Below are 24,408 nucleotides of genomic sequence, written 5' to 3' on the forward strand. Positions count from 1 at the left end.
TGTACTGTTTATCTAAAAGGGGGAGGAATTGTTGTGTATGTACCTTTAAGAGAATAACTGGTCTCAGACTGCAGTACCGGCAGTGACCACCCCTGTATAAAAGGTGCTAGTGAGCCTCTGTTTTTATTTTCACTATGGACTTCCACCAGTAAAGACTTATTTTGTTCACTCCTGCTGTCCGTGTCTCAATTATTCACGGACGTAACAGACTCGAGCAACAATGAATAAGTGTACACATACACCCCATACTGCCAAGTCAAGTGACAAGCATGAAGGTCAGGTCCATGAATCTTCTACCAAATACTGAATTGGGTACAAGTACCATCAAAACGCCACACAGAATTGTACATTTTTTAAATTTATTTTTAAAAATTTCAACTTTACATTTTTAATCCTACTTCTTCAGCACCTTTTCATGAAAAGGCAAGATAGGAAGCCTTGGCCCATGAGGTTCAGTCTAAAGCAAACCTCGACCACTGCCCCAAGGTTACAAACACGCATCTGTTACATACTTGGGGTGAAGCATTTCGTAGGCTGGCAGTAGACAGGGCCAACAGCAGTGGCCCATGTACTGGAAACAGGGTCTTGAAAGCTGGTGGGGAGCAGGCAATTCCCATTCCCTTTCCCATGACCCCTTCAGGAACCTAAATTGGACGAACTACAGGGAGTTGTTTTACCCTCCACCTCCCTGCAGTTAGTGCGTGGCACGATAATGCTGGAAAAGTTTCCTAAACATTCAAAAGTCAGGCCACAGGAAAAAGGATAAAAGTTAATTGGATGTAAGGAGTGGAGTAGAATACAGTCCCCACCCCCCAAGGACCAGCTTCCTCAAAGGCCTAGCGTTACACTTGCTCGCAGTGCTTCCTTATCAATTGAAAAATTAACAAGGAATCTATCAAAATAAGAGCTAAAAATGTGCCTCGTCGTTAATACTATACAGTTTATTTCAGAGTGCCAGCCCAGGTACTACTGTGCCCAGACAGAAATTCTTGTCGTCAGGGTCTGAAATGGCAAGCAAAGACCAAACATCTTGGATAATTTATACCCTCAGTCATAATGTGGCTCCAGAGACCATCTACAGCACCCCTCGCCGTCGAGAGACCTGTACCCCCGGGTTCCTTTCAATCATCTGCCCAGCGGAGACAGGTTGACCAGCAAAAAGCAGCTTGTGAATGCGGTTGGGGAGGCAGGGTTATCCTCAGGTCCAGGTGGTTAGCATAATGGTCCCGTTTGATAGAACTATTGAGGTTATTTGTTAACCATCCCTTTCAGTCTTCCTGTGGGAAAGTGCCTGGTCTCCATATGACAACAACCTACATGATAGGGTCCAGGAGCTCATATGGGGAATGGCATGGCAGGTGCAGACTCCGCAGCAGCACTGCCCTCAAATAAGACATTATCTGGGATTATGGCCCTCGACAAAAAGCTGGTGGATAACTCTGCACCAATTATAGGTTAAGCATTACAAGGGAGTTAAGACACGGGGCAACGGGTTCCTTCAAGGCGAGATATTGTGAAATTCAAATTGTACTTAAGTCAAGCCAATAACCTTCTCCCTGGAGTTGAGCAAGATTGTACTGGATAAGAGAGAAGAGGAACCAGACATTATTGCTTTGCTAGGCAAATAGGAAATCATTGAGATTGTATCTGGAGTCCAGCGGTTAATCAAATCCAAAGTATGGCGACATTAACCACATCACAACTCATACTGGGAGGACAATAAAAATTTGATAGGGTGAATATGGCACCTTATAAAAAAGGGACAGGGTCACCACAAATGTTTCACATCGTAACGTAGAATTACTGTTGCACCAATTTGCACGTTATTTTCGTTCCATTCAATAAAGGGATATAGACAGGTTAAGTGAGTGGGCAATAAGGTGGCAGATGGAGTATAATGTGGGAAAATGTGAGGTTATTCATTTTGGTAGGAAAACAGAATTTTTTTTTTTTTTTTAAATAAAGTGATGAGAAACTATTAAATGTTGGTGTCCTAGTACAAGAAACAGAGTTAGCATGCAGGTACAGCAAGCAATTAGGAAGGCAAAGGGCACGTTGGCCTTTATTGCTAGAGGGTTGGAGTACAGGAGTAAGGAAGTCTTGCTCCAATTGTGCAGGGCCTCGGTGAGACCACACCTGGAGTACTGTGCACAGTTTTGGTCTCCTTATCTAAGGAAGGATATACTTGCCTTAGAGGCGGTGCAACAAAGGTTCACGGGATTGATTCCTGGGATGAGAGGGCTGTCCTATGAGGAGAGATTGTGTAGATCGGGCCGATACTCTCTGGAGTTTAGAAGAATGAGAGGTGATCGCATTGAAACACAAGATTCCGAGGGGGATTGACAGGTAGATGCAGAGAGGCTGAGCAACACATGTTGGGTAAAGTTCTACAAGAGTCAGCATCATTGGAGGAGGGAGTGGGATGAAACAAACATTGTAGAGAAGGAAAAAACACATTTTGCAGAGCAGGGGAGCTCTCCTGGTGTCTAGCCAACATTTATCCTTCAACTCATCGAAATTACAACATGAAACTAGGCCATTCGGCCCAACCTGTTCATGTCGGCATTTACCCTCCACACGAGCAAATAGTTCAAATCACATTTACCCTTTCTGTTCCCATAACCCTTCATCCCCTTGAACCATCCATCTAATCTTGAATGTTGATGGTTTCTGACTCAACCACTAACCCAGGAAGTGAATTTCACAGCCTTAATCAGATTATCTGGTCATTTATTTCATTCTTGTTTGTGGGATCTTGCGGTGTGAAAATTGGCTGCCTCGTTTCCTATGTTACAACAGTGACTACACTTCAAAAAAGTATTAATTGACTGTCAGGCGCTTTGGGACATCCCGAGGACATGAAAGGCACTATATAAATGTAAATTTTTCTTTTAAATATAGGAGGGGACAAATTATACTGCCTTCAGTTTTAAAATGGCTAATGTTATTAGATATTCAGTATAAAACATGCCAACAGAGCACTTAAACTTCAACCTCACAGCTGTGTCGGAACGACTCTGCTGGCCCAAGAACCACAAGGACACAAGTAACAGCGACTGTTTGAGTTGGCACAGGAGCACATCACACCCTGTATAGACAAGCAAGTCAGCAACAAGAACAAACAGAGTCTGTAAGAAAACACTCACTAACACCCAGACGCACCCTCTCAAGGATTTCATTCCTTCACGTGACACTGATAATTTATTTGTTTGCAAATTCACTTTGAATGACATGGTGCTTGCAGGAGTTCGCAAACACATGTGAATGTGAATTTGTAACTAGCAAAAGCAACACAGGCTAGTGATAGAGCCAGATCACAAGAAAGCTCTTTGGCCATAATATACCCTCAGTATCAGCTCAAATACTGGCCCAGGCTTTCAGCGGAGGCAGGAAGTTAAACTACTCCATGAATCCTGAATTGAACAGTACTAGTAAGCTCCTGTGAGATTGGAGACATGAGAGACTGACACTCACACACAAGCTCCCCGTATTTACATTGAATCAACCGGCTCCCTTATTCCCAGAGCAGAATCATAGACTGACATTTTAGTGAGTCTGTAATGCCATTGATAGGGGGAAGATAGGCCTGCTTGTTTACACTATGGACTGACGCCAAGGAAATGAGACTATGTCTTTTCCCTCACTGACTGCAGTCAGTGTAAAGTTTAAAAAAAAATTATAGGACAGATTCTGGAGAAACCAGCGTCTGAGCTGGATTCCATTGCCAAATCTGTCCCCTTATCCAGTCTTATAAAAATAAAATCCTAGACCCAGTTTTGTTCAGAACCCAACCTGAAAAATGTTTAGACTGATCGAGATATTCAAGATTATGAATGGGTAAATAGTAATAAGATGGTTTCCACTGATCACGAGATGGTAATGAGGACTCAAGTTTAAGATAGGCAAAGATAGTCACACCAAAAGAATTAAAGGGCAGGTTGGAAAAAAAAATACTTTATACAGGAGGACTGTTAGAATGTGCAAACTGTTGAAAGAAACTGTTAAGAGTCCATAAAATCTTTCAATAGGGAATTAGGTAGTTGGTTGAAAAAAAGGAATGTGAAAGGGTTTGGGGAGTGAGGAGAGCAGGATTAGACTGTGGTTAGTGTAGAGACCCAGTTTAATGAGACCCCCCCATCACATGCAAAACTGGCTTCATCCTATAGTCCCGTTAGACATACAGGACACGGGCTTCACTGAATACAAAGCCCCAGTACAATGTCAAATAAGATCAGCACGTTACTTGTACATGAAGTCCTAGCACTCCAGCCATGAAGGTTTGGCACTCGCGCACATGACCTTTAGATACAAGAACAATGCTTTTTAAAAAAAATCACTAAACCTAATGAAGAACCAATTTGCATTAAGTGATAAGCATTCACATAAAAGATTGATTGAACTGTAGGGGACTTTACCAGAGCCCAATGAGTCACTTTCTTCAGGATGGGATGGGATGTGTGGGGGGGGGGGGGGGGGGGGGGGGGGGGGGGGGGGGGGGGGGGGAGGGGAGGGGGGGGGCAGGAGAGGAGAGAGAGAAAAAGGAGAAAATCCTAAAGAAAGAAATATTTGCAGGGCTGTAGTTAATGAAACCGTTTATTTGCTTATCTCAATCCAACGGTTTCCCGAACCCCATTAAACGCACTGTAGTGAATGAATATGTGGAAATAGTCTCTTTATCCAGGCATTCCCATTAACAGTTGCACATTACAGAACTTTTTTTCCCTAATAAAGGGAGCCCATTTCATGGTTACATGTCAAGCTGCACACTTGACCGTATTTCTAATGCCCTTTAGAAGTTTCTGTGATCAGGGAACATGATTTCCTGCCCTGGGACGTGGCTGCCTCCTGCCCTGAAAACAGATTAAGCTGCAAATCGCAGCACCAACGAGCCTGCTCTTCCATTTTGTCATCATTAGATTGGTTTTTATTTATCTGAAAAGATGATCAGAAATGCAACAGTTTTCATATACACTAGAATATATTTCAGCAAAACCACACTGCCTGACAGGAGATAATCATGTGCATTAACTTCCAGTAAACTGACCCCTCCCTAGTCTATAATGTTACAATCACCCCTTCCTGTCAGCTGACACTGCTGTAACCCAAGTGCAACATCTGTTAAGGGCACAAGAATCCAACGTGCACACTTACTCTTCTACCAAGCCACGTACAATCGGCACAACTTAATCATCTGCACAAAAGCCCCACATTGGGCTTGAGCTCGTAAATGCAGCACTGTTGGAGGATGCTGCCCTTTGGATAAGATGGTAAGTCGAGCCTGTTCTGCTGGTTCAGGATCTCATGGCATGAATTCTGGCAGGGAGTCTCCCTGTGCCCTGGCCAACATTTCGCCCTCTGCCAATTTACCACCAAAGCAAAAAATGTCATTCATCTCAAGGTTTGTGGGGGGTATTGCTGCCATGTTTCATCTCTGGAACACCACGCCACTCCTATTATTTTTAAGTGTAATTCATTGTGTAAGGCACTTCCAAACCCTCTTGATGTGAAAAAGCACTATAGCAAAGTTCTAAAAAAAAAACACCCACCCGATCACTGAAAATAGTTAAGCAAATCAGCGCGATATCGGCCTGCATTTCTACCTGCTATTCAACCCTTTGCAGAGCCTCTGCAGCAAAGGAACCATTATGCTCAGGTGCAGACTGGCTCGTGTACTGAATTGGGATTCAATGAAAATGAGGGGCGGGTGGGGAAGGGGCAGTTGGTGGGAGGCACCAATAATACAATGCCTCTGATCGTATTCCATGGTCAATCACCTGTCTATACTCAACCTTAGAACCTTCAGTCGCAATCAGACATTACCTGCCTTTAGTTTGTTTTTAAAGAGTAGTTGAACGGACACAGCATTAACTGTTTTGGCTGGGATTCTATTCCATGTATTATCCACTTCTTGGGGCAAAGGAGGGATAAGGGGAGTACTTCTAATCCCCAGCCTTGTTTTCACTTGTGTTTAGTTATGTGCTCTCAATCCAATTATAAAATTAAAAATCAGGAAATATTAGCAAATTTCACACAACCAAAGTGGGGAGTACTTTGTAAAATTACATTTTGAAGGGGCCTAGTTGGGGTAAATGTAAATTGCCACAGTGCACAATGTAACACATGACTGTAATTCATGAAGCAAACATGCCAAAAGGGTCAACGGTGCAACTCCACTTCTTAAAACTTTCAACATAGAAGCCGATAAATACTTGATAAGGTTGGCCGTTATTGCTGTTACGAAAACAGACACCGAGCAGCATCATTGCAAGGTTTAAATGTTTGCAAGTCAGTGACCATTCGGAATGCTGTAGCCCAGGTCACAAGTGTTGGGCATCACAGCAGGGCTCTACCCGCTGCTTGCGCTCCATCCAGAAACACACACATTTCTTCCCCCCCGCAAGGCTGTGGATGCTGTAATAACTGGAGCTTTCAAGACTGAGAGCAGTAGAATTGTTGTTAGGTAAGGGGATCCAGTGATCTGGAGCAAAGGTGGGTCAATGGAGTGGAGGTACAGAACAGCCACGACCCAAGTGAACAGTGGAGAAGGCTCAAGGGGCTGAATGGCCTCCTGCTGTTCCTATGTTCTAGAAATATACACACATTTCTCCAGAAACATAAGCGCCATGGCTTGCCCCCCCCGTCTAGCCCAGGGGCGTTGAGGCCAATTCTGACAGCTCAATTGCTGCACCCATGACATAGGATTACACAGGGTATACGGCACAGAAACAGGCCAACTAGTCCATGCCAGCGTTTATGCTCCACACGAGCCTCCTCCAGTCTTTCCTCATCTAATCTAAATTCCCTTCTCCCTCATATGCTTGTCTAGCCTTCCCTTAAATGCATCTATACTATTCGCTTCAACCACTCCCTGTGGTAGCGAGTTCCACATTCTCACCACTCTCTGGGTAAAGAAGTTTTTTCTGAATTCGCTATTGGATTTCTTGGTGACTATCTTATATTGATGGCCTCTAGTTTTGCTCTTCCCCACAAGTGGAAACATTCCCTTTGTATCCACTCTATCAAAACCTTTCATAATTTTAAAGACCTCTATTAGGTCGTCCCTCAGCCTTCTTTCCCCCGCCCCGCCACCCTCCGAGAAAAAAAAAGAGACCCAGCCTGTTCATCCTTTCCTTCACATTTCTGACATTATCCTTGTAAATATTCTCTGCACCCTCTCCAGCGAGATCAACTGACTCGGCATCAAACCTGGGATTGGCCAGTGTGGACTGTTCGGTACCACACCACGCAGTGACTTTACCCACTTAGCTATCGGGGGAGCGCCCGCTTTAGAAAAAAAAAAGCGGATGGATGCGTGAAATATAAAACTTCCTAAGAAAACGTGATGATGGGCATGGTAATGTCAGTCAGTTTCCTTATGCTCTGGGTGTGAAGATTCTGAAATTGCTCAGTCACTAGCCTTTGCCAAATGTTCACGTCTCCATTCCGTCCCCAGCTGGTTTCCTCGGGTAGCTCCCTGGTTCCAGATAAGGATCAATTTATCCAAGGGATGAGGGACATCAGTTATGTGGATGGATTAAAGAAGCTGGGATTGTTCGGATTAAAGCAGAGAAGGTTAATGTTAAGTATGTGTATTGTATTGAACAATTAACACAAAGACTTAAACGTATAACTCAAACAGGTCTTTACTGGTTGGAGGTAGGGACTATACATAGGTCTTTACTTCATGCCCACAGGCGGGAACTGAGGGGGATCAGTACCCACAGTACTATTTATACCCCTATGGCCAGGAGTGGTACTGCGTATCACTACGCCCAACAAGTAGTGCAGTCCTGTCCATAGGTTCAAAGTAGCACACATATTACATACACAACAGTTAAGGGGAGAATTAATAGGTGTTGAAAGTTGAGGGATTTTGATGGAGTAGACAGGTGGCAGAGGACACAGATTAAAGGTAATTGGCAAAAGAACTAGGAGGGGAGAGGAGGGGAAATTAGCAACAAGTTGTTAAAATCTGGAATGCACTGCATGAAAGGGTGGTGAAAGCAGATTCAATAGTAAATTCCAAAAAGGAATTGGATAAATACTTGAAAAGGAAAAAAATTGCAGGGCTATGGGGAAAGAGGGACTAATTAAATAGCACTTTCAAAGAGCTGGCATCGGTACGATGGGCCGAATGGCTTCCTATTAAGATTCTATGCTTTAACCCTGATTTTGATTACAATCTTCCAATCATACTCCAAGTGATTATGTTAGTAAATGTTTCTGTACTGTACAGCTTACGCCAGCTTTTTCCTGTGGTGCCCAAGTGCAAGGATAAGAACCCCACCTGGCCCACTTCTGACGCAAGTTCATATCGCAGCTACACTGGCTTTTGTACCAAAATCTGGTATGGGTCTCATTAGCATATCAGATTATTCAGGCTAAAATTAAGAGCTAAATTTATTTACAGAATAATTACAGAGAAGAAAGGTAAGGTGGCAGATGGAGTATAATGTAGGGAAATGTGAGGTTATTCACTTTGGTAGGAAGAATAGAAAAACAGAATATTTTTTAAATGGTGAGAAACTTTCAAATGTTGGTGTTGGTGAGATTTGGGTGTCCTCGTGCAAGAAACACAGAAAGGTAGCATGTAGGTACAGCAAGCAATAAGGAAGGCAAATGTCATGTTGGCCTTTATCGCAAAGGGGTTGGAGTATAAGAGTAAGGAAGTCTTGCTACAATTGTACAGGGCCTTGGTGAGACCACACCTGGAGTACTGTGCACAGTTTTGGTCTCCTTACCTAAGGAAGGATATACTTGCTTTGGAGGCGGTTTTTTGTTTATTCATTCCAGGATCTGGGAGTCACTGGCAAGGCCGGCATTTATTGCCTGCCCCTAATTGCCCTCGAGAAGGTGGTGTTGAGCCGCCACCTTGAACCGCTGTAGTCCATGCGGTGAAGGCACTCCCACAGTGCTGTTAGCGAGGGAGTTCCAGGATTTTGACCCAGCGACGATGAAGGATGGGCGATATATTTCCAAGTCGGGGTCGTGTGTGACTTGGAGGTGGTGGTGTCCCCATGTGCCCGCTACCCTTGTCCATCTAGGTGCAAGAGGTCATGGGTTTGGGAGGTGCTGCCAAAGCGAGATTGATTCCTGGGATGAGAGGGCTGCCCTATGATGAGAGATTGCGTAGAATGGGCCGATACTCTCTGGAGTTTGGAAGAATGAGAGGTGATCTCATTGAAACATACAAGATTCTGAAGGGGATTGACAGGGTAGATGCGGAGAGCTTGTTTCCCCTGGCTGGAGTGTCTAGAACTAGGGGGCATAGTCTCGGGATAAGGCGTAGGCCATTTAAGACTGAGATGAGGAGGAATTTCTTCACTAAGAGGGTTGTGAATCTTTGGAATTCTCTGCCCCAGTGGGCAGTGCATGCTGAGTCTTTGAGTATATTCAAGGCTGAGATCAATAGATTTTTGGACTCTAGGGGAATCAAGGCATATGGAGATCGGGCAGGAAAGTGGAGTTGAGGTCAATGATCAGCCATGATCTTATTGACTAGCGGAGCAGGCTCGAGGGGCCGTATGGCCTACTCCTGCCTGCTCTTAGTTTCTTTTAAGAACATAAGTAGTAACCGTATAATACTGGACTTGCACAACAAACTGCTTCAAAGTAAAAAAAGTGTGTCTAAAGTCTTAGTGCTTCTTTTTTTAGATCAAAATGGTACATAAGCAATGACTCCACAGTGCCCTCTTAGACATCTCATGTGGAACATGCAGCAGAAAACATGGAACTGAGTAATCCAGAGCTGCAGCCCCATTATCTGTAACTTTCCTTTGATGTTGAAACAACTTCCATTAATATAGCACTTTGAACATAGTTTCCCAAGGTGCTTCACAGGAGCATTATCAGACAGAACATGAAACCAAGTCAGAGATATTATGACAAGTGACCAAAAGCTTGGTCAAAGTGGTAGCTGAAGGCACGACCGTCAATGGAAATAAGGGATCCACAAGAGGTCAGAGTTCGGAGAGGATTGTAGGGCTGGAGGAAGTTAGAGATAGAGAGGGGCAAAGCCATACAGGGATTTGAACACAGGGGTACGGTAGCACAGTGCTTATGTTACTAGACCAGTAACTGGACTAATGATCCGGAGACACGAGTTCAAATCCCACCTCGGCAGCTGGGGAATTTAAATTCAGTTAATTAAATTTAAAAATCTGGAATAAAAAGCTAGCATCAGTAATGGTGACCATGTAACTACTGGATTGCCGTAAAAACCCATCTGGTTCAATAATGTCTTTAAGGAAAGGGATCTGCTGTCTTTACCCGGTCTGGCCCATGTGACTCCCGACCCACAGTGATGTGGTTGACTCTTAACTGCCCTCTGAAATGGCCTAGCAAGGCACTCAGTTATACCAAACCACGACGACAAAGTCAGCACTGTGGGAGTGCATAGAAACATAGAAGATAGGAGCAGGAGTAGGCCATTCGGCCCCTCGAGCCTGTTCCGCCATTCAAGGAGATCATGGCTGATCATCCAAATTCAGTACCCGGTCCCTGCCTTCTCCCCATATCCCTTGATCCCTTTAGCCTTAAGAAATATATCTAACTCCTTCTTGAATATATTTAATGAATTGGCCTCAACTGCCTTTTGCGGCAGAGAATTCCACAGGTTCACCACTCTCTGGGTGAAGAAATTCCTCCTCATCTCTGTCCTAAATGGCCTACCCCTTATCCTTAGACTGTGACCCCTGGTTCTGGACTCCCCGACCATGGGGAACATCCTTCCTGCATCTAGTCCTGTTAGAATTTTATAAGTTTCAATGAGATCCCCTCATTCTTCTAAACTTCAGCGAATATAAACCCAATCGACCCAATCTCTCTTCATCACACGGACTGCAGTGGTTCAAGATGGCAGCTCACCACCACCTTCTCAAGGGCAATTAGGGATGGGCAATAAATGCTGGCCTTGCCAGCGATGCTCACATCCCATGAACGAATGTAAAAAAAAAAACGCAGGATGAGAATTTTAAATTTGAGGCTTTGCTGGAAACCAATTGAAGATAAAATTGATACTTCCCAATGGTTAGGCAATTAAGTTATTAACTATTTCTGACATTCTCCTGCCATTTGATAGCTTATTTGCTTCAGTCACTGGCCACCAAGAAACTATTCTTAATTATTTGAGTCCATAAATAAAATATCCAAGGTCCTTCAAAAAGGTCTAGGAATATTTCAACTATCACCAAATACAAAGCTTCTGCCTCTTGGCTGATCTGTATATCAAATTAATTCTTGTAGACAGTTTATCTCTTGTGGAGGTTGTGGATAGTGACAGGACAGTTTCATATATAGCAACTGGTCCAACACAAACTCTTCACCAAAAGCCAATTTTTAAAAACTAAATTTACCCTATTTAGCTGAAGTCATAAAAACAGGAGATTTTCCAATTTGATTATGTGTTGTAGCTCGGCTTCCATCTCAATTTGATGAAATAAGGATCTGAAACAGCCCTAAATCCATGCAACGCAAACATTCCAAAAGACTACTGTAAAAAGATAGCGATGTCTAAACTGAAGAGTTCCTTTAAAAAGGACAATATGCAGAGAGAAACTGGAGGGTCGGTGAATCTCAATGGAAAAGTTCAAACTGGAACTGTGGCTGGGAGGAAAGATTTCCTACAAAAGACGACTTGCATTTATATAGCGCCTTACATGACCACCAGACAGCCCAAAGTGCTTTACAGCCAATGAAGTATTTTTTGAAGTGTAGTCACTGTTGTAATGTAGGAAACGCAGCAACCAATTTGTGCACAGCAAGCTCCCACAAACAGCAATGGAATGACGACCAGATAATCTATTTTTATGATGTTGATTGAAGGATAAATATTGGCCAGGACACCAGGGATAACTCTACTGCTCTTCTTTGAAACACTGCCATGAGATCTTTTATGTCCACCTGAAAGAGCAGATGGGATCTCGGTTTAACATCTCATCCGAAAGACGGCACCTCCGACAGTGTAGCACTCCCTCAGTACTGCACCGGAGTGTTAGCCTAAATTTGTGCTCAAGACTCTTGAGTGGGACTTGAACCCACAACCTTCTGACTCAGAGGCCGAGATAAGGACACAGTACTGGGGAAGGCTCAAGTGTCAGTCTTGCCTCAATGGCAGCTCTCACCATAGTCAGAGTAGTGTGGATTCATCATCCCACTCGACAGACTTCCGCACATAATCTAAGCTGACACTACAGTGCAGTACTGAAGAGGTTCTGTAGGGTCAGAGGTGCTGTCTTTCGGATGAGACGTTAAACCAAAACCCTGTCTGCCCTCTCGGGGGATGCAAAAAAGCCATGGCATTTTTTGAAGAGCCAGGAGTTCTCCCCGATGTCCTGGCCAACATTTATCTCTCAACCAACACCCCTAAAACAGATTATCTGGTGATTTATCTCATTGTTGTTTGTGGGAGCTTGCTGTGTGAAAATTGGCTGCCGCAATTCCCACACCAAATCCCTCCATGGCCTCACCCCTCCCCATCTCTGTAATCTCCTTCAACTCCACAACTCCACCCCCCCCCCCCCCCGCCCAACCACCCCAGAGATATCTGCGCTCCTCTAATTCTGCCCTCTTGAGCATCCCTGATTTTAATCGCTCAACCATTGGTGGCCGTGCCTTCTGTTGCCTGGGCCCTAAGCTCTGGAACTCCCTGCCTAAACCTCTCCACCGCGCTACCTCTCTTTCCTCCTTTAAGACGCTCCTTAAAACCTATATCTCTTTGACCAAACTTTTGGTCTCCTGCCTGAATTTCTCCTTATGTAAAAACATAAGAAATAGGAGCAGGAGTAGGCCATTCGGCCCTTCGAGCCTGCTCCGCCATTTAATAAGATCATGGCTGATCTTCTGCCTCAACTCCATATCCCTTGATGCCCTTACTAGTCAGAAATCTATCGACTTCTGTTTTGAATACACCCAATGACTGAGCCTCCACAGCCCTCTGGGGTAGAGAATTCCAAAGATTCACCACCTTGTGTGTGTGAAGAAATTTCTTCTCATCTCAGTCCTGAATGGCCTACCCTTTATCCTGAGGCTGTGGCCCCTGGTTCTAGACTCCCCAGCCAAGGGAAACATTCTCCCAGCATCCACCCTATCAAGCCCTGTAATAATTTTGTATGCTTCAATGAGATCCCCTCTCATTCTACTGAATTCAAGAGAATACAGGCCTAGTTCACTCAATCTCTTCTCATACGATAGTCCCGCCAGCCCAGGAATCAATCTTGTGAGCCTTCGTGGCACTCCCTCTATGGCAAGTATATCCTTCCTTAGCTAAGGAGACCAAAATTGTACACAATACTCCAGGTGTGGTCTCACCAAGGCCCTATATAATTGGAGTAAGACTTCTTTACTCCTGTACTCAAATCCTCTTGTAATGAAGGCCAGCATACCATTTGCCTTCCTAATGGCTTGCTGCACCTGCATATTCACTTTGTGACTCATGTACAAGGACACCCAGGTCCCTTTGAGCATCTGCATTCCCCAATCTTTCACCATTTATGAAATACTCTGCCTTTGTTTTTTTCCTACCAAAAAGTGGATAACTTCACATTTATCCACATTATATTTCATCTGCCATGTTCTCACCCACTCACTGAGCCTTTCGAGATCCCCTTGAAGCCTCTTCACATCCTCTTCACAACTGACACTGCCACCTAGCTTTGTATCATCCGCAAATTTGGAAATGTTACATTTAGTCCCCTCATCCAAATCATTGATATAGATTGTGAATAGCTGGGGCCCAAGCACCGATCCTTGCAGTACCCCACTAATCACAGCCTGCCATCCTTAAAAAGACCCATTTATCCCTACTATTTGTTTTCTGTCTGTTAACCAATTCTCAATCCATGCTAGTATATTACCCCCAATTCCATGTGCCCTAATTTTGTTCAGCAACCTCTTGTGTGGGACTTCATCGAAGGCCTTCTGAAAATCCAAATACACCACATCTACTGGTTCCCCTTTGTCTACTACACTAGTTACATCCTCAAAGAATTCCAATAGGTTTGTTAAACAGGATTTCCCCTTCATAAATCCATGTTGACTCTGCCCAATCTTAATCCAGGAACAGCCACTAATATGAAGTAAAACTTACCTGAACCTACTCCTGAAACTCTCGATTACCGGCACATAAAATAACCGGAAATCTCTGTTAACCGGCAAAATTCAGGAGTAGGTTCAGGTAAGTTTTACCTCATATTAGTGGCCGCTCCTGGATCTGTGGCCGTGTAACCGGGGTTCCTGCACCTGTTGCTATGCAACAGGGATGCCTGGATCTGTGGTCGGGGTTCTTGCACCTGTTGCTATGCAACAGGGATGCCTGGATCTGTGGCCGTGTACGGGGCTCTCGTATCTTTTACTATACCTCTCTGTAATCCGGACTTTGATAAACCGGCACCACGCCGGTCCCGTCAGTACCGGATAAAAAAAAGTGTTTCCTTTATTAGTTTCCAAGTGCCCAATTATAGATTTCAGCATTTTCCCAACTACTGATGAGGCCAACAGGTCTGTAGTACACTGTTTTCTCTCGCCCTCTTTTCTTAAATATAAGGGGTTACATTTGCTATCCTCCAATCTGCAGGAACTGTTCCAGAATCTATAGAATTTTGAAAGATAACAACCAATGCATCCACTATCCCAATGGCCACCTCTTTCAAAACCCTAGTATGTAGGTCATCCGGTCCTTGGGATTTATCTACTTTGTCCCATTAATTTTGCTAGTGCTTTTTTTTTTTAACTAATGTAGGATAGGGTGTATGTGTATGATTTAGTAACACATTTTTGTATAACTACAATATGTGAAATTGTATGTTAAAAGCCTAAAAGCCTGTATAAAATGGCGAATGGCTGAGAGAAAAGCAGGATGGGGAATTGTGCTAACCTGGCTGAAACTCGCTCGGTTTGCAATTACTGAAGTAATGGAATGTAATGCTAAATTTATGGAGACCATCAGTTAGGCGGTATTCAGTAATGTGATAGAAAAGAGATAAGAGTTGGAGAAGAGAGATTGATAAGAGAAGCACCCCTCAGCGATAACTATTATAAAATGGACAAATTGTTTAGACAACATCTTGGGAAATGGTTTTTGGAAAGAGAATGTCTAAAGTTAAAAGAGCCCTTTGATATGCACAAAGCGAATCAGAGTGGGATCAACAAGGTCGTAAAATATGCATCAGGTGCCGGATGGCTGTTTACAGTCACGTAGGAAGAGGGGAAAAAAGGCGTATCAAGGTACGGATTTTGAACACTGAAGGCAGCACGAACCAGAGTTGAAGAAGCTTCAGTCGACAGAACACAGCAAGAAAGCAGAGAAGTGAGCTTCAGGCAAGAGAAAACAGCAAAAAAGAGAGAGACCGCGCCAGTCAATCGGAAGGAATGCCGAGGCTCAAACAAACAAGACTCTGACTATCTCCTTAAGTATAACTTCTCTGTACTGGATGTTTAATGCTCAATGGCTCAGAAATTCGGGTCGGGGGCTTCCCGCGGGTGCAAGCCCCCGACCTACACTTACCTAGCGCGCCGGCAGTTGAGCTCTGGGCCTGCGTGGAATTCCTCTCCGGGGCCTGGCCCAGAGGCCGGCGCGCTGTGCTTGCGTGTCCCAGGGGCGTAGCTAGTGCGATGCGTCCCCTGGGATCACGTGAGCCATGGGCAGCCAATCGGAGGAGGGAAAAGCCCATTCATAAGATTGACAGAAAGACCTGTCAAAACGTATGAATGCTGAGGGCCCAAAACAGTAGTTAACCTTCAAATAAATTTAAAAACTTTAAATAAACTATAAATTACATTAAATAACTATTTTAAACAATAATTTAAATTTTTGAAAAAATAATTTTATAAAAAAAACAGGGCTAAAAATAAACTTACCTTGCTTTAAAGTATTTAAAAATAATAAACCTGTGGAAAAAATGTTTTAATATTAATTGACCACTTACCTTTTAAAATGCAGTCCTTACGCCTGGTTTTTACATTTCTAAAATCTAAAGACTTACCCTCACGTAAAAACCTGTAAAAAAAAACGTAAGTTCAAAGCGCACACACCTGCGCGCACGCGTTCGACCTCTGAACCCCTTCGTTCAGAGGATCGGAAGTGCCGGTTTCCCGCGCATGCAAGAAACCGGCACTTCCATCGGGTCCACGTGCGAGTACCCCGTGAGTACGCACGCGTTGGGACCCAAATTTCTGGGCCAATATGTTTTACTGATACACAATATACCTGGACCCAGAGTGGTTTGTGTAATCACGGACTGTTTTACTGATACACAATATACCTGGACCCAGAGTGGTTTGTGTAGTCACCGACACATTATTATAAGAGCTTTTGGAAGCTACACTAATAATAATAATAAACTCAGTTCCTCATTCTCACCACATCCTTGTTTTTTTGGTATTTCTGGGAGGTTTTTTGTGTCTTCCTCCGTGAAGACAGAAACAAAGTATTTATTTAATTTCACTGCAATTTCCTCATTCCCCATTATAAATACCCCCGTCTGACTGTAAAGGACCTACATTTACCTTCGCCAGTCTTTTCCTTTTCACATACCTATAGAAGCTTTTACAATCTGATTTGGTATTTTGCTAGTTTGTGCTCATATTCCATTTTCCCTTTCTTTATCAATTTCTTGGTCCGCCTTTGCCGATTTCTAAAAAGATCCCAATCCTTAGGCTGACCGCTTTTTCTGGCAACTTTATAAGCTTCCTCCTTTGACTTAATACTGTACTAGCTTTAATTTATTTCGTTAGCCATGGTTGGATCACTTCCTTTTGTGCTTGGTGCCAAATTTTTTGTCTTATAATATGTCTGTGAAGTGCCTTGGGACGTTTTATTACGTTAAAGGCGTTATATAAATACAAGTTATTGTTGTTGTAGTAACTTTTGGGGAATTGCTGCAATGCTTCGATATGGAAGCACCACAGGAGAATGTTTGCCGCAGGCCAAGACCACAAACCGAGTCTGCCAGAAAGCATAAATAAAAATACATCTTGGGCACACACCCTAGCTAACATAGACCAAGAGTTTTCAAACATAGGTGTGGGTGTATCCCAAAGCCAACCTGAGCACAGACATGCTGCATTCTTAATCTTAATAGCTTGGGCCTTTGCAGACCGAGACATGAAGCACATTAAATAAAAAGAAGCTTCCCAGCTCAGTGCTGAAAAAGTGCAGTTCCAAAACTTTGGCAGGGGCCAAGTTGAGGGGTCAAGAATTGGTGAAGGTTTACAGCCTCCATTCTCTCATTTCTCCTCTTGCCACCCCCCCACCACCACTATATCCTATGCCCTCTCACCAATAGTGCCAGACCATACCTCCCCATTCTCTCAGGTGCCAGGCCCTCTCTCTCCCCCCCCCCCCCAATCCTCCTCACCAGCACTGCTGCATAGCATGAACGCAGACCCTCATCAACATTGTGTGTGCCTGACAATAGTCCAAAACTACAGTGCCCACATTCCTGTAGTCCCACCTCCATGCATCCTGTTCCTCAATGTTCTCCCAGAGCCCAGCACCCCACAGCTACTCCCATACACCTCACCATCCATTGCTCCCAACCTTACCAATCCCCCTGCCAGCATTGCTACACCCCCAACCCTCCCATCACACCATTCAGAGACCTTGCCCCAAAATTCCTCCTCCTTCTTCTTCTTCCATATTCTTGGACTACAAAACCAGAAGAGACCCCTCCCTGCAGTGCTTCTCCCTGCATCTTCGCTATCGGCAACCTGGCACAGCTTTCGTCAGCTTCCTGAGGTACTTAAGACTTTGAAAACGTAAAACTGAGTACATGGCTAATCAGATAATAAATCACCAAAGTCACAGATTTACAACCGCCATAAAAATGTGGACATGAACCAGCAACAGTTCAGTAATGCTTTGTAAAAAAAAGTAATCACTTATTGAATCACTAAGTCATTGACCCCAACAATATATTATACATTACAACAATATACAGCGTCAATATTGGCCAACTCACTAGGACCTACCCCCATGTAGGGTTCCCAACCCTCCCACCTTGGGCTGGAGACTATCGGAATGGGCGATTGGTCTCCGAGTACAGCTACTGATGATTCGGGAGAAACGGTTCTTGTATGCGCTGTTTGTGCGCCCGCAGTTCTCCGGGTGTCATGGATTGCCACCAAACAGTGTTGTGTGGGCCATGCTAGTCTTCCTGCTATTCAGAAACGCCACTTCATTGCCGTCATCCGGGCAAATGAAAATTGCCTGGAAGCTCCACTAGTCCTGAGCGCGCAACTGGGGGAGGGTGGGAGCGCACGCAACACAAATTGGAGCGAGGGAGAGTTCATGTCGGCTTGTGATGTGCGCGGTTGTATAATCCATTTTGTTCTGGGAGTCAGGCTGATTGGTGCTTCTCCCTATGGAGTGAACTTCACCTCCCTGAAGCTGGGCTTCAGTGGTGGGGTGCGGAAGTCAGTGAAGTGAATGAGGTTTGGTTTTATTTAGAACTTGCTGGGTATTGTAAAAAGCCATAAAATTGTATGAAACCTTTAGTTAGAAATTACATTGATGATGCTTTGTTGAATCAGTGGTATTTTACTTGGTGTTTCTCATTGCCTTTACCATAGTTGAGTTGCAATGTTTGCAAACAATGGGGAAATGCCAAGTGAGCAAATATCATGTGATTAAGCATCACTTGCAGTGTCATGCGATCGAATGCCACGTGAGGAGATCTTCAGGAATACGTCAAACCGGAGTCGGCAACCTTAACCCCATGGGAGAGCCGCTAACATGGTAAAAAGGAAATCTGGAATATAACTGTGCAAATACCAGTCAATAAATGGAATGTGTCTGTGGATTTGCTCTCACTAAAGGTGCAACAGTGATTAAACCACCCCACGTCACCAAGACACTCAAAGCAATAGAACCAGCAAACATGTGTGAACAGGACTCCGTGTTGGTCTGTGCTAGCTCTCCAACTCATGCTCGAATCATAGCTAGAGCCAACGTTCAGCTCTATTAGAAGCTGTTACTTGTTTTAGAAAATATTGGACACAGCCTCACATCAAGAGGTATGAATGAGACAGTTCCACAGGGTTGAGTGCCAACTCAAAATGGGTGTTTGCATAACCCAAGATGTTCTGGCCGGGTAAATTCTCTTTAAAATGCCCAACTCAGATTACCTAATCATGAAAAAGTGTTTAAGAAAATTTTTCTCCCTCCCTTCAATATAAATGATGCAAATCATGCCAAACATCACATGTCCCTGATATCAGTGTGAAGATATGACCAGGCTCTTCTGCTAAACCCCCAAAAAATCTGGCAAGCACCATTTTACAAGGTCAAAAGATAACTAGACTAGGAAAGCTATTTGGCCCATCTTTATTCATCCATTCAGAAGGATACCAACATTCTGCCCATTGCAGCATCCAATTGTTTCTTAATGACTCCAAGGTTTTAGCCTCCCCTACTCTAGCTGGAATGTTGTTCTACACATTGATCACTCTTCATGTGACAAAGAATTTCCTGATATCAGTCCTAAAATAACCTTTAGATTGAACCGGTGTCCTTTAGTTCTACTAACATGATTTAATATAATAATCTGGATTGGCTTTCTCGATGTTTTCTTATATTCATCCCAATTAACGCTGTCTCCATTCACTCGGCAGGATTTGTAAGAAGGGACTTCCATTTATGTAGCATTTTCACGACGTCCCAAAATTCTTCACAATGAAGGACTTATACTGGCCATTTTCCCTCATTATCTTACTTTTAGTTTCTTATTCCATTTAGAGTCATGTCTGCTTAGTCTGAGCGTCCCAATTTTGAGATTGTGCACGTGTGGTAAATACAGTCTCATATCATATCCCAAGCAGTTTTAGCTTCCCTTTCCAGGTTCAAATAAGTGCACGCTTCCCTTTTCAACTAAAGCTTATAGCAACAGGAGTAGGCCATTCAGATCCTCCAGCCTGTTCCACCATTAAATGCGATTATGGCTGATCTGTATCCTAACTCCATCCACGCCTCAGCTCCACATCCCTCAATACCGTTAGTTGGCAAAAATTTAAATTGGAAGCTAAGCAGAGCCAGGCCTGGTTAGTACCTGGAGGGGTGACCATCAGGGAAGACCAGGTGCAGAAGGTCACGGAAGGAGCCCTGAGGAGGGGCAGTTGGTGAGAAGGTCACGGAAGGAGCCCCGAGGAGGGGCAGTTGGTGAGAAGGTCACGGAAGGAGCCCCGGGAGGGGCGGCTGGTGAGCAGGCCCGGGCGTTGGGCTGAAGATTGTTGGACAGGAGGAATGGTGGAAATGGAATGGCGGCGCGCACAGACGCAGCGGCTTTGCTTCTCCCAGGATGGTGCTATTTACGTTAATGTTAATGTTATTTGTACTGGACTCATGGGAGCTTGCAAGATCACATTTCGTTGTTCATGTACTTGTGCATTGTACAATGACAATAAAGTTGAATTATTATTATTATTTTTGTAGGAGAGTTTCAACACTTCCATCACATGTGTGAAGAAGTGTTTCCTAACTTCTCTCCTGAATGGCCTGGCTCTGATTTCCTTGTCCTAGACGCTCCCATCAGTGGAAAATGTTGCTCTCTATCTACCCAATCAATTCCTTTAAAAATTCTAAAATCCTCAATCAAATCACCTTTAACCTTCTATATTCCAGGCAATACAAGCCTAGTTTATGTAATCTCTCCTCATAATCTAACCTTTGGAGCCCTAGTAACATTCTGCACTGCACTCCTTCCAAGGCCAATATATCCTTTCCAAGGCACGGTGCCCAGAATTGTACAGTGCTCCAGATGTGGTCTAACCAGGGCTTTGTGTAGCTGTAGCAAAACTTCCGCCCCTTTATATTCTAGCCCTCGAGATATAAAGGCTAACATCCCATTAGACCCTTTGATTTTTTTTTGTACCTGACCACAACGTTGTAGTGATCTGTGTACATGGACCCCTAAATCTCTTTGGCCCTCCACTGTTCGAGTATTTTTTAAATGGCGAAAAGCTTGGATCTATTCTTTTTTGGTCCAAAATGGATGACTGCACACTTGCCTGCTTGCACTAACCAGTTAAAAGAAATAAAGACTTGCATTGACATAGCACCTTTCACACCCTCAGGACATCCGAAGTGGAGTCACTGTTGTAACGTAGGAACCGCAGCAGCCAATTTGTGCACAGCAAGCTCCCACAAAAAGCAATGAAATAAATGATCAAATCACTTGTCTTTTTTTTTTAAAGTTCATTCACGGGATGTGGGCGTCGCTGGCAAGGTCAGCATTTATTGCCCATCTCTAACTGCCCTCGAGAAAGTGGTGGTGAACCGCCTTCTTTAACCGCTGCAGTCCGTGTGGTGAAGGCGTAGCGGTTTGGTACAACGGAGTGACTTGCTCGGCCATTTCAGAGGGCAGTTAAGAGTCAACCACATTGCTGTGGGTCTGGAGTCAGAGGTCAGACTGGGTAAGGACGGCAGATTTCCTTCCCTAAAAAAGGATATTAGTGAACCAGATGGGTTTTTAATGACAATCCGATAGTTTCATGCTCACCATTGCTGATGCTCGCTTTTTATTCCAGATTTATTTAATTAACTGAATTTAAATTCCCCATGGTGGGATTTGAATTCATGTCTCCAGATCATTAGTCCAGGATTACTAGTCCAACAACATAACTACTATGCTACCTTACCCAGGTTCAAAGAAGTATTTCTGCCAGAGTTAAGATGAGACATAATAGCATTTCCTAAATTTAGGTTTTAAAGTTATGAGGGGTTTTAATGGAATGAATAGGGAAATATTATTTCCCTTGATTGATAAATGGGATGCGAGAGATGAGCAATTTTAAATTGTCACCAAGAGGGAGGAGAAGGTCAGGAGAAGTTTCTCTACACAGCGGGTTGTTGGAGCATGAAATGCATTATCACAAGGGAGTGGTTGATGCAGAACCCACTGCATCAGAAGAGGTTAAACATTGGAAACAGATGAAGATACACAGCTGTGGAGATAGTGAGATTAGTAGCGGATTTCTCTAGCAAAGAGCTGGCATTGACACGATGGGCCAAATGTTCTCCTCCTGTGCTGTAGACATCTTTGGTTCCACCATGCTGGCTGTCCTGACAGCTCAGTTAGTCAAATGGCTGAACCATGGTACAGAGCAGGAAGATCCCAACTTCAATCCCTGGTGCCTGTTGAGTTAGGCTCTCAACGGCAAGGGAATTGGAGAAAAATATTGTTACCAGGCCTTTCACACAGCACCGGCGCAAAAGGTGGATAGGACAGAACCAGGAAGAGCTGTAGGGTGGAGAAGCAGAGAGAAAAAGAATGAGGAAGGAAGATAAGGAGCACAGCACAAAGCACGAAAGGCTGGGGGGTGGGGCTCAGGAAGAACAGCAAGGAGGAGTGGAGAAGCCACCTCAAGGCAACACAAAATGGAAGTTGCAGGATTTGTGAACTACTTATAACTGAAGGAGTCTCTCGCACCAAACGGCAGAAAAGCAGGAAATTGCATCCAAACCATTCACCTGCTTCAATCTCTTGAGCAAAATGTTTCTTCCTGCTTTCCCAGGATAACCCAGTAAAACGCTACAGTACCTGTCTACACTTACACCTTGATTCAGGCCTGGCTGGTTATTTCCCCCCCCCCCCCAACAGTTCCATCTTCATCATCCCAATAACACAGGATTCCAAGGAATGTTTGATCACCTCGACACACGCTCCTCTAACCTCCAGTCCCATCCTTAACCAGATGAGATTGGCACAGCATTAACTGCTGTTACTGGGATTTATTCCACACCTCCACTGCTCAATTAGAGGAAAATGAATCCCAATCTTCACCCTCCCTTGTCATTTTGTACGGTGTGTACCCTAGTTCAGTGGCACAGCCCAAGTGGAATATGCTGCATACAGACAAGTATATTTAATGACTCTGCAACGAGCTCATCCTCTCAGTCAACATCTTTAACTCGAAACATTTTATCCTCTCTCGAGGCGAGGCAAAAAAACACAAACCCAGGAATAGCAGGGCGAGGGACAACAGGGCCGAACACAGACAGAGCGAGGGTGATACACACAAAGAGGGAGCCAAGCAGGCAGAGGGACAGACAGACAGAAAGAGCCCCGCAGGATTGTGGTGCCTCGAGTTGTCTTTGTCCTTCTCTCGATAGTTTAGACGCTAACAAAGGAAGGGAGGGGAGGGGCAAGCTTGCCTTTAACCGAAGACCAGGTGCCGAGACTTCCTGGACACCGGCAATGTATATTCATTCACCCACACAACAAAACGATCCTTACCAGCTGTTCCTGGAAAATGCCTGAATACAGCGGATTCCTGGAGGGAGCGTAGACCGGGACATGATTCACTCGGTAACAGTTTCTAAAACGGAATGAACGAGACACAAAGCAAGCAGCACCGATTCTCAGTCTCGCCTTTTAAGGTTCAGCAATTGCTCCAGCGCAGGGAGAATGGTGTCTGTGATTGAAGTCTGGTGTATCCATACGGCCCCGGTGATGTAACAAATTACATAGAAACATTGAATAATAATGTAGCCAACCGCGGGCCGAGGTGACAAATGTTACACATGTTACACAGTAAAGGCTTCCGGCACTGCTCAGCTGCACCCCGAGAGTGGGAGTCAATCACATGCCTAATGCCTGTCACCGCAGACCTGAAGGCAGCCTGTCCGCAGGACGAGTCAGAACTAGCCGGGGCTGGAGATTTTCCACCGACACCAACATGTGACCCGGCTGAAACTGACGGAAGAGAAACACAAGAGCCAATGAAACTGACGCGTGCAAAGCTCAGGAAACCCTCGCAGCTCAAACGGGGGTGGAGTTCGAAGGGGGGGGGGGAAATCTCATCAAAGCGATTGGCTGCTGCGAGTATTTGATTCTGCTTTACCGCAGAGAGACGGTAAAAGTTGACCCAGCCTGTGTTGTTGGCCTCATCTGAAATCAATCATCCGAGGAAATGCAATCGCTTTTCTTTATCTCCAAGACAGTTTAATATTTATTAAATGAAACATTTTTTTTAATGATTTCATAGAATCACATAGCACAGGAGGAGGCCATTCGGCCCATCGTGCCTGTGCCGGCTCTTTGAGCGAGCTATCCAATTAATCCCACTCCCCCGCTCTTTCCCCAGAGCCCTGCACATTGTTTCCCTTCAAGTATTTATCCAATTTCATTTTGAAAGTTACTATTGAATCTGCTTCCACCACCCTTTCAGGCAGCACATTCCAGATCATAACTCACTGAGTAAAAAGAAAATTCTCCTCAGGCTCTTTTGGCAATTATCTTCAATCTGTGTTCTCTGGTTACTGACCCACCTGCCACTGGAAACAGTTTCTCCTTATTTACTCTATCAAAACCCCTCATCATTTTGAACACCTCGATTAAATCTCCTTTTAAACTTCTCTGCTCCAAGCAGAACAACCCCAGCTTCTCTCGCCTCTCCACATAACTGAAGTTCCTC

General features: G+C 44.3%; 1 protein-coding gene across 2 annotated transcripts in view; it reads right to left on the reverse strand.

Annotated features, from left to right (window-relative positions):
• slc37a2 (solute carrier family 37 member 2) overlaps nt 1-23,690 on the reverse strand; it is an 86,550-nt gene extending 62,860 nt beyond the window's left edge. The window contains exon 1 of one of the 2 annotated variants that reach the window (XM_085968091.1): nt 23,229-23,689. In XM_085968091.1, the coding sequence (XP_085824217.1) occupies nt 23,229-23,290 (62 nt within the window). In that variant the 5' untranslated portion in view covers nt 23,291-23,689. Of the gene's footprint in view, nt 1-23,228 lie in introns of both variants that reach the window. The other variant, XM_085968092.1, reaches the window with a different exon arrangement.
• Nucleotides 23,691-24,408: the final 718 nt, after the last annotated feature.

This window comes from Somniosus microcephalus, chromosome 26, assembly GCF_052327205.1.
Source record: "Somniosus microcephalus isolate GS21.2 chromosome 26, FLI_Smic_1.0, whole genome shotgun sequence".
NCBI lineage: Eukaryota > Metazoa > Chordata > Chondrichthyes > Squaliformes > Somniosidae > Somniosus > Somniosus microcephalus.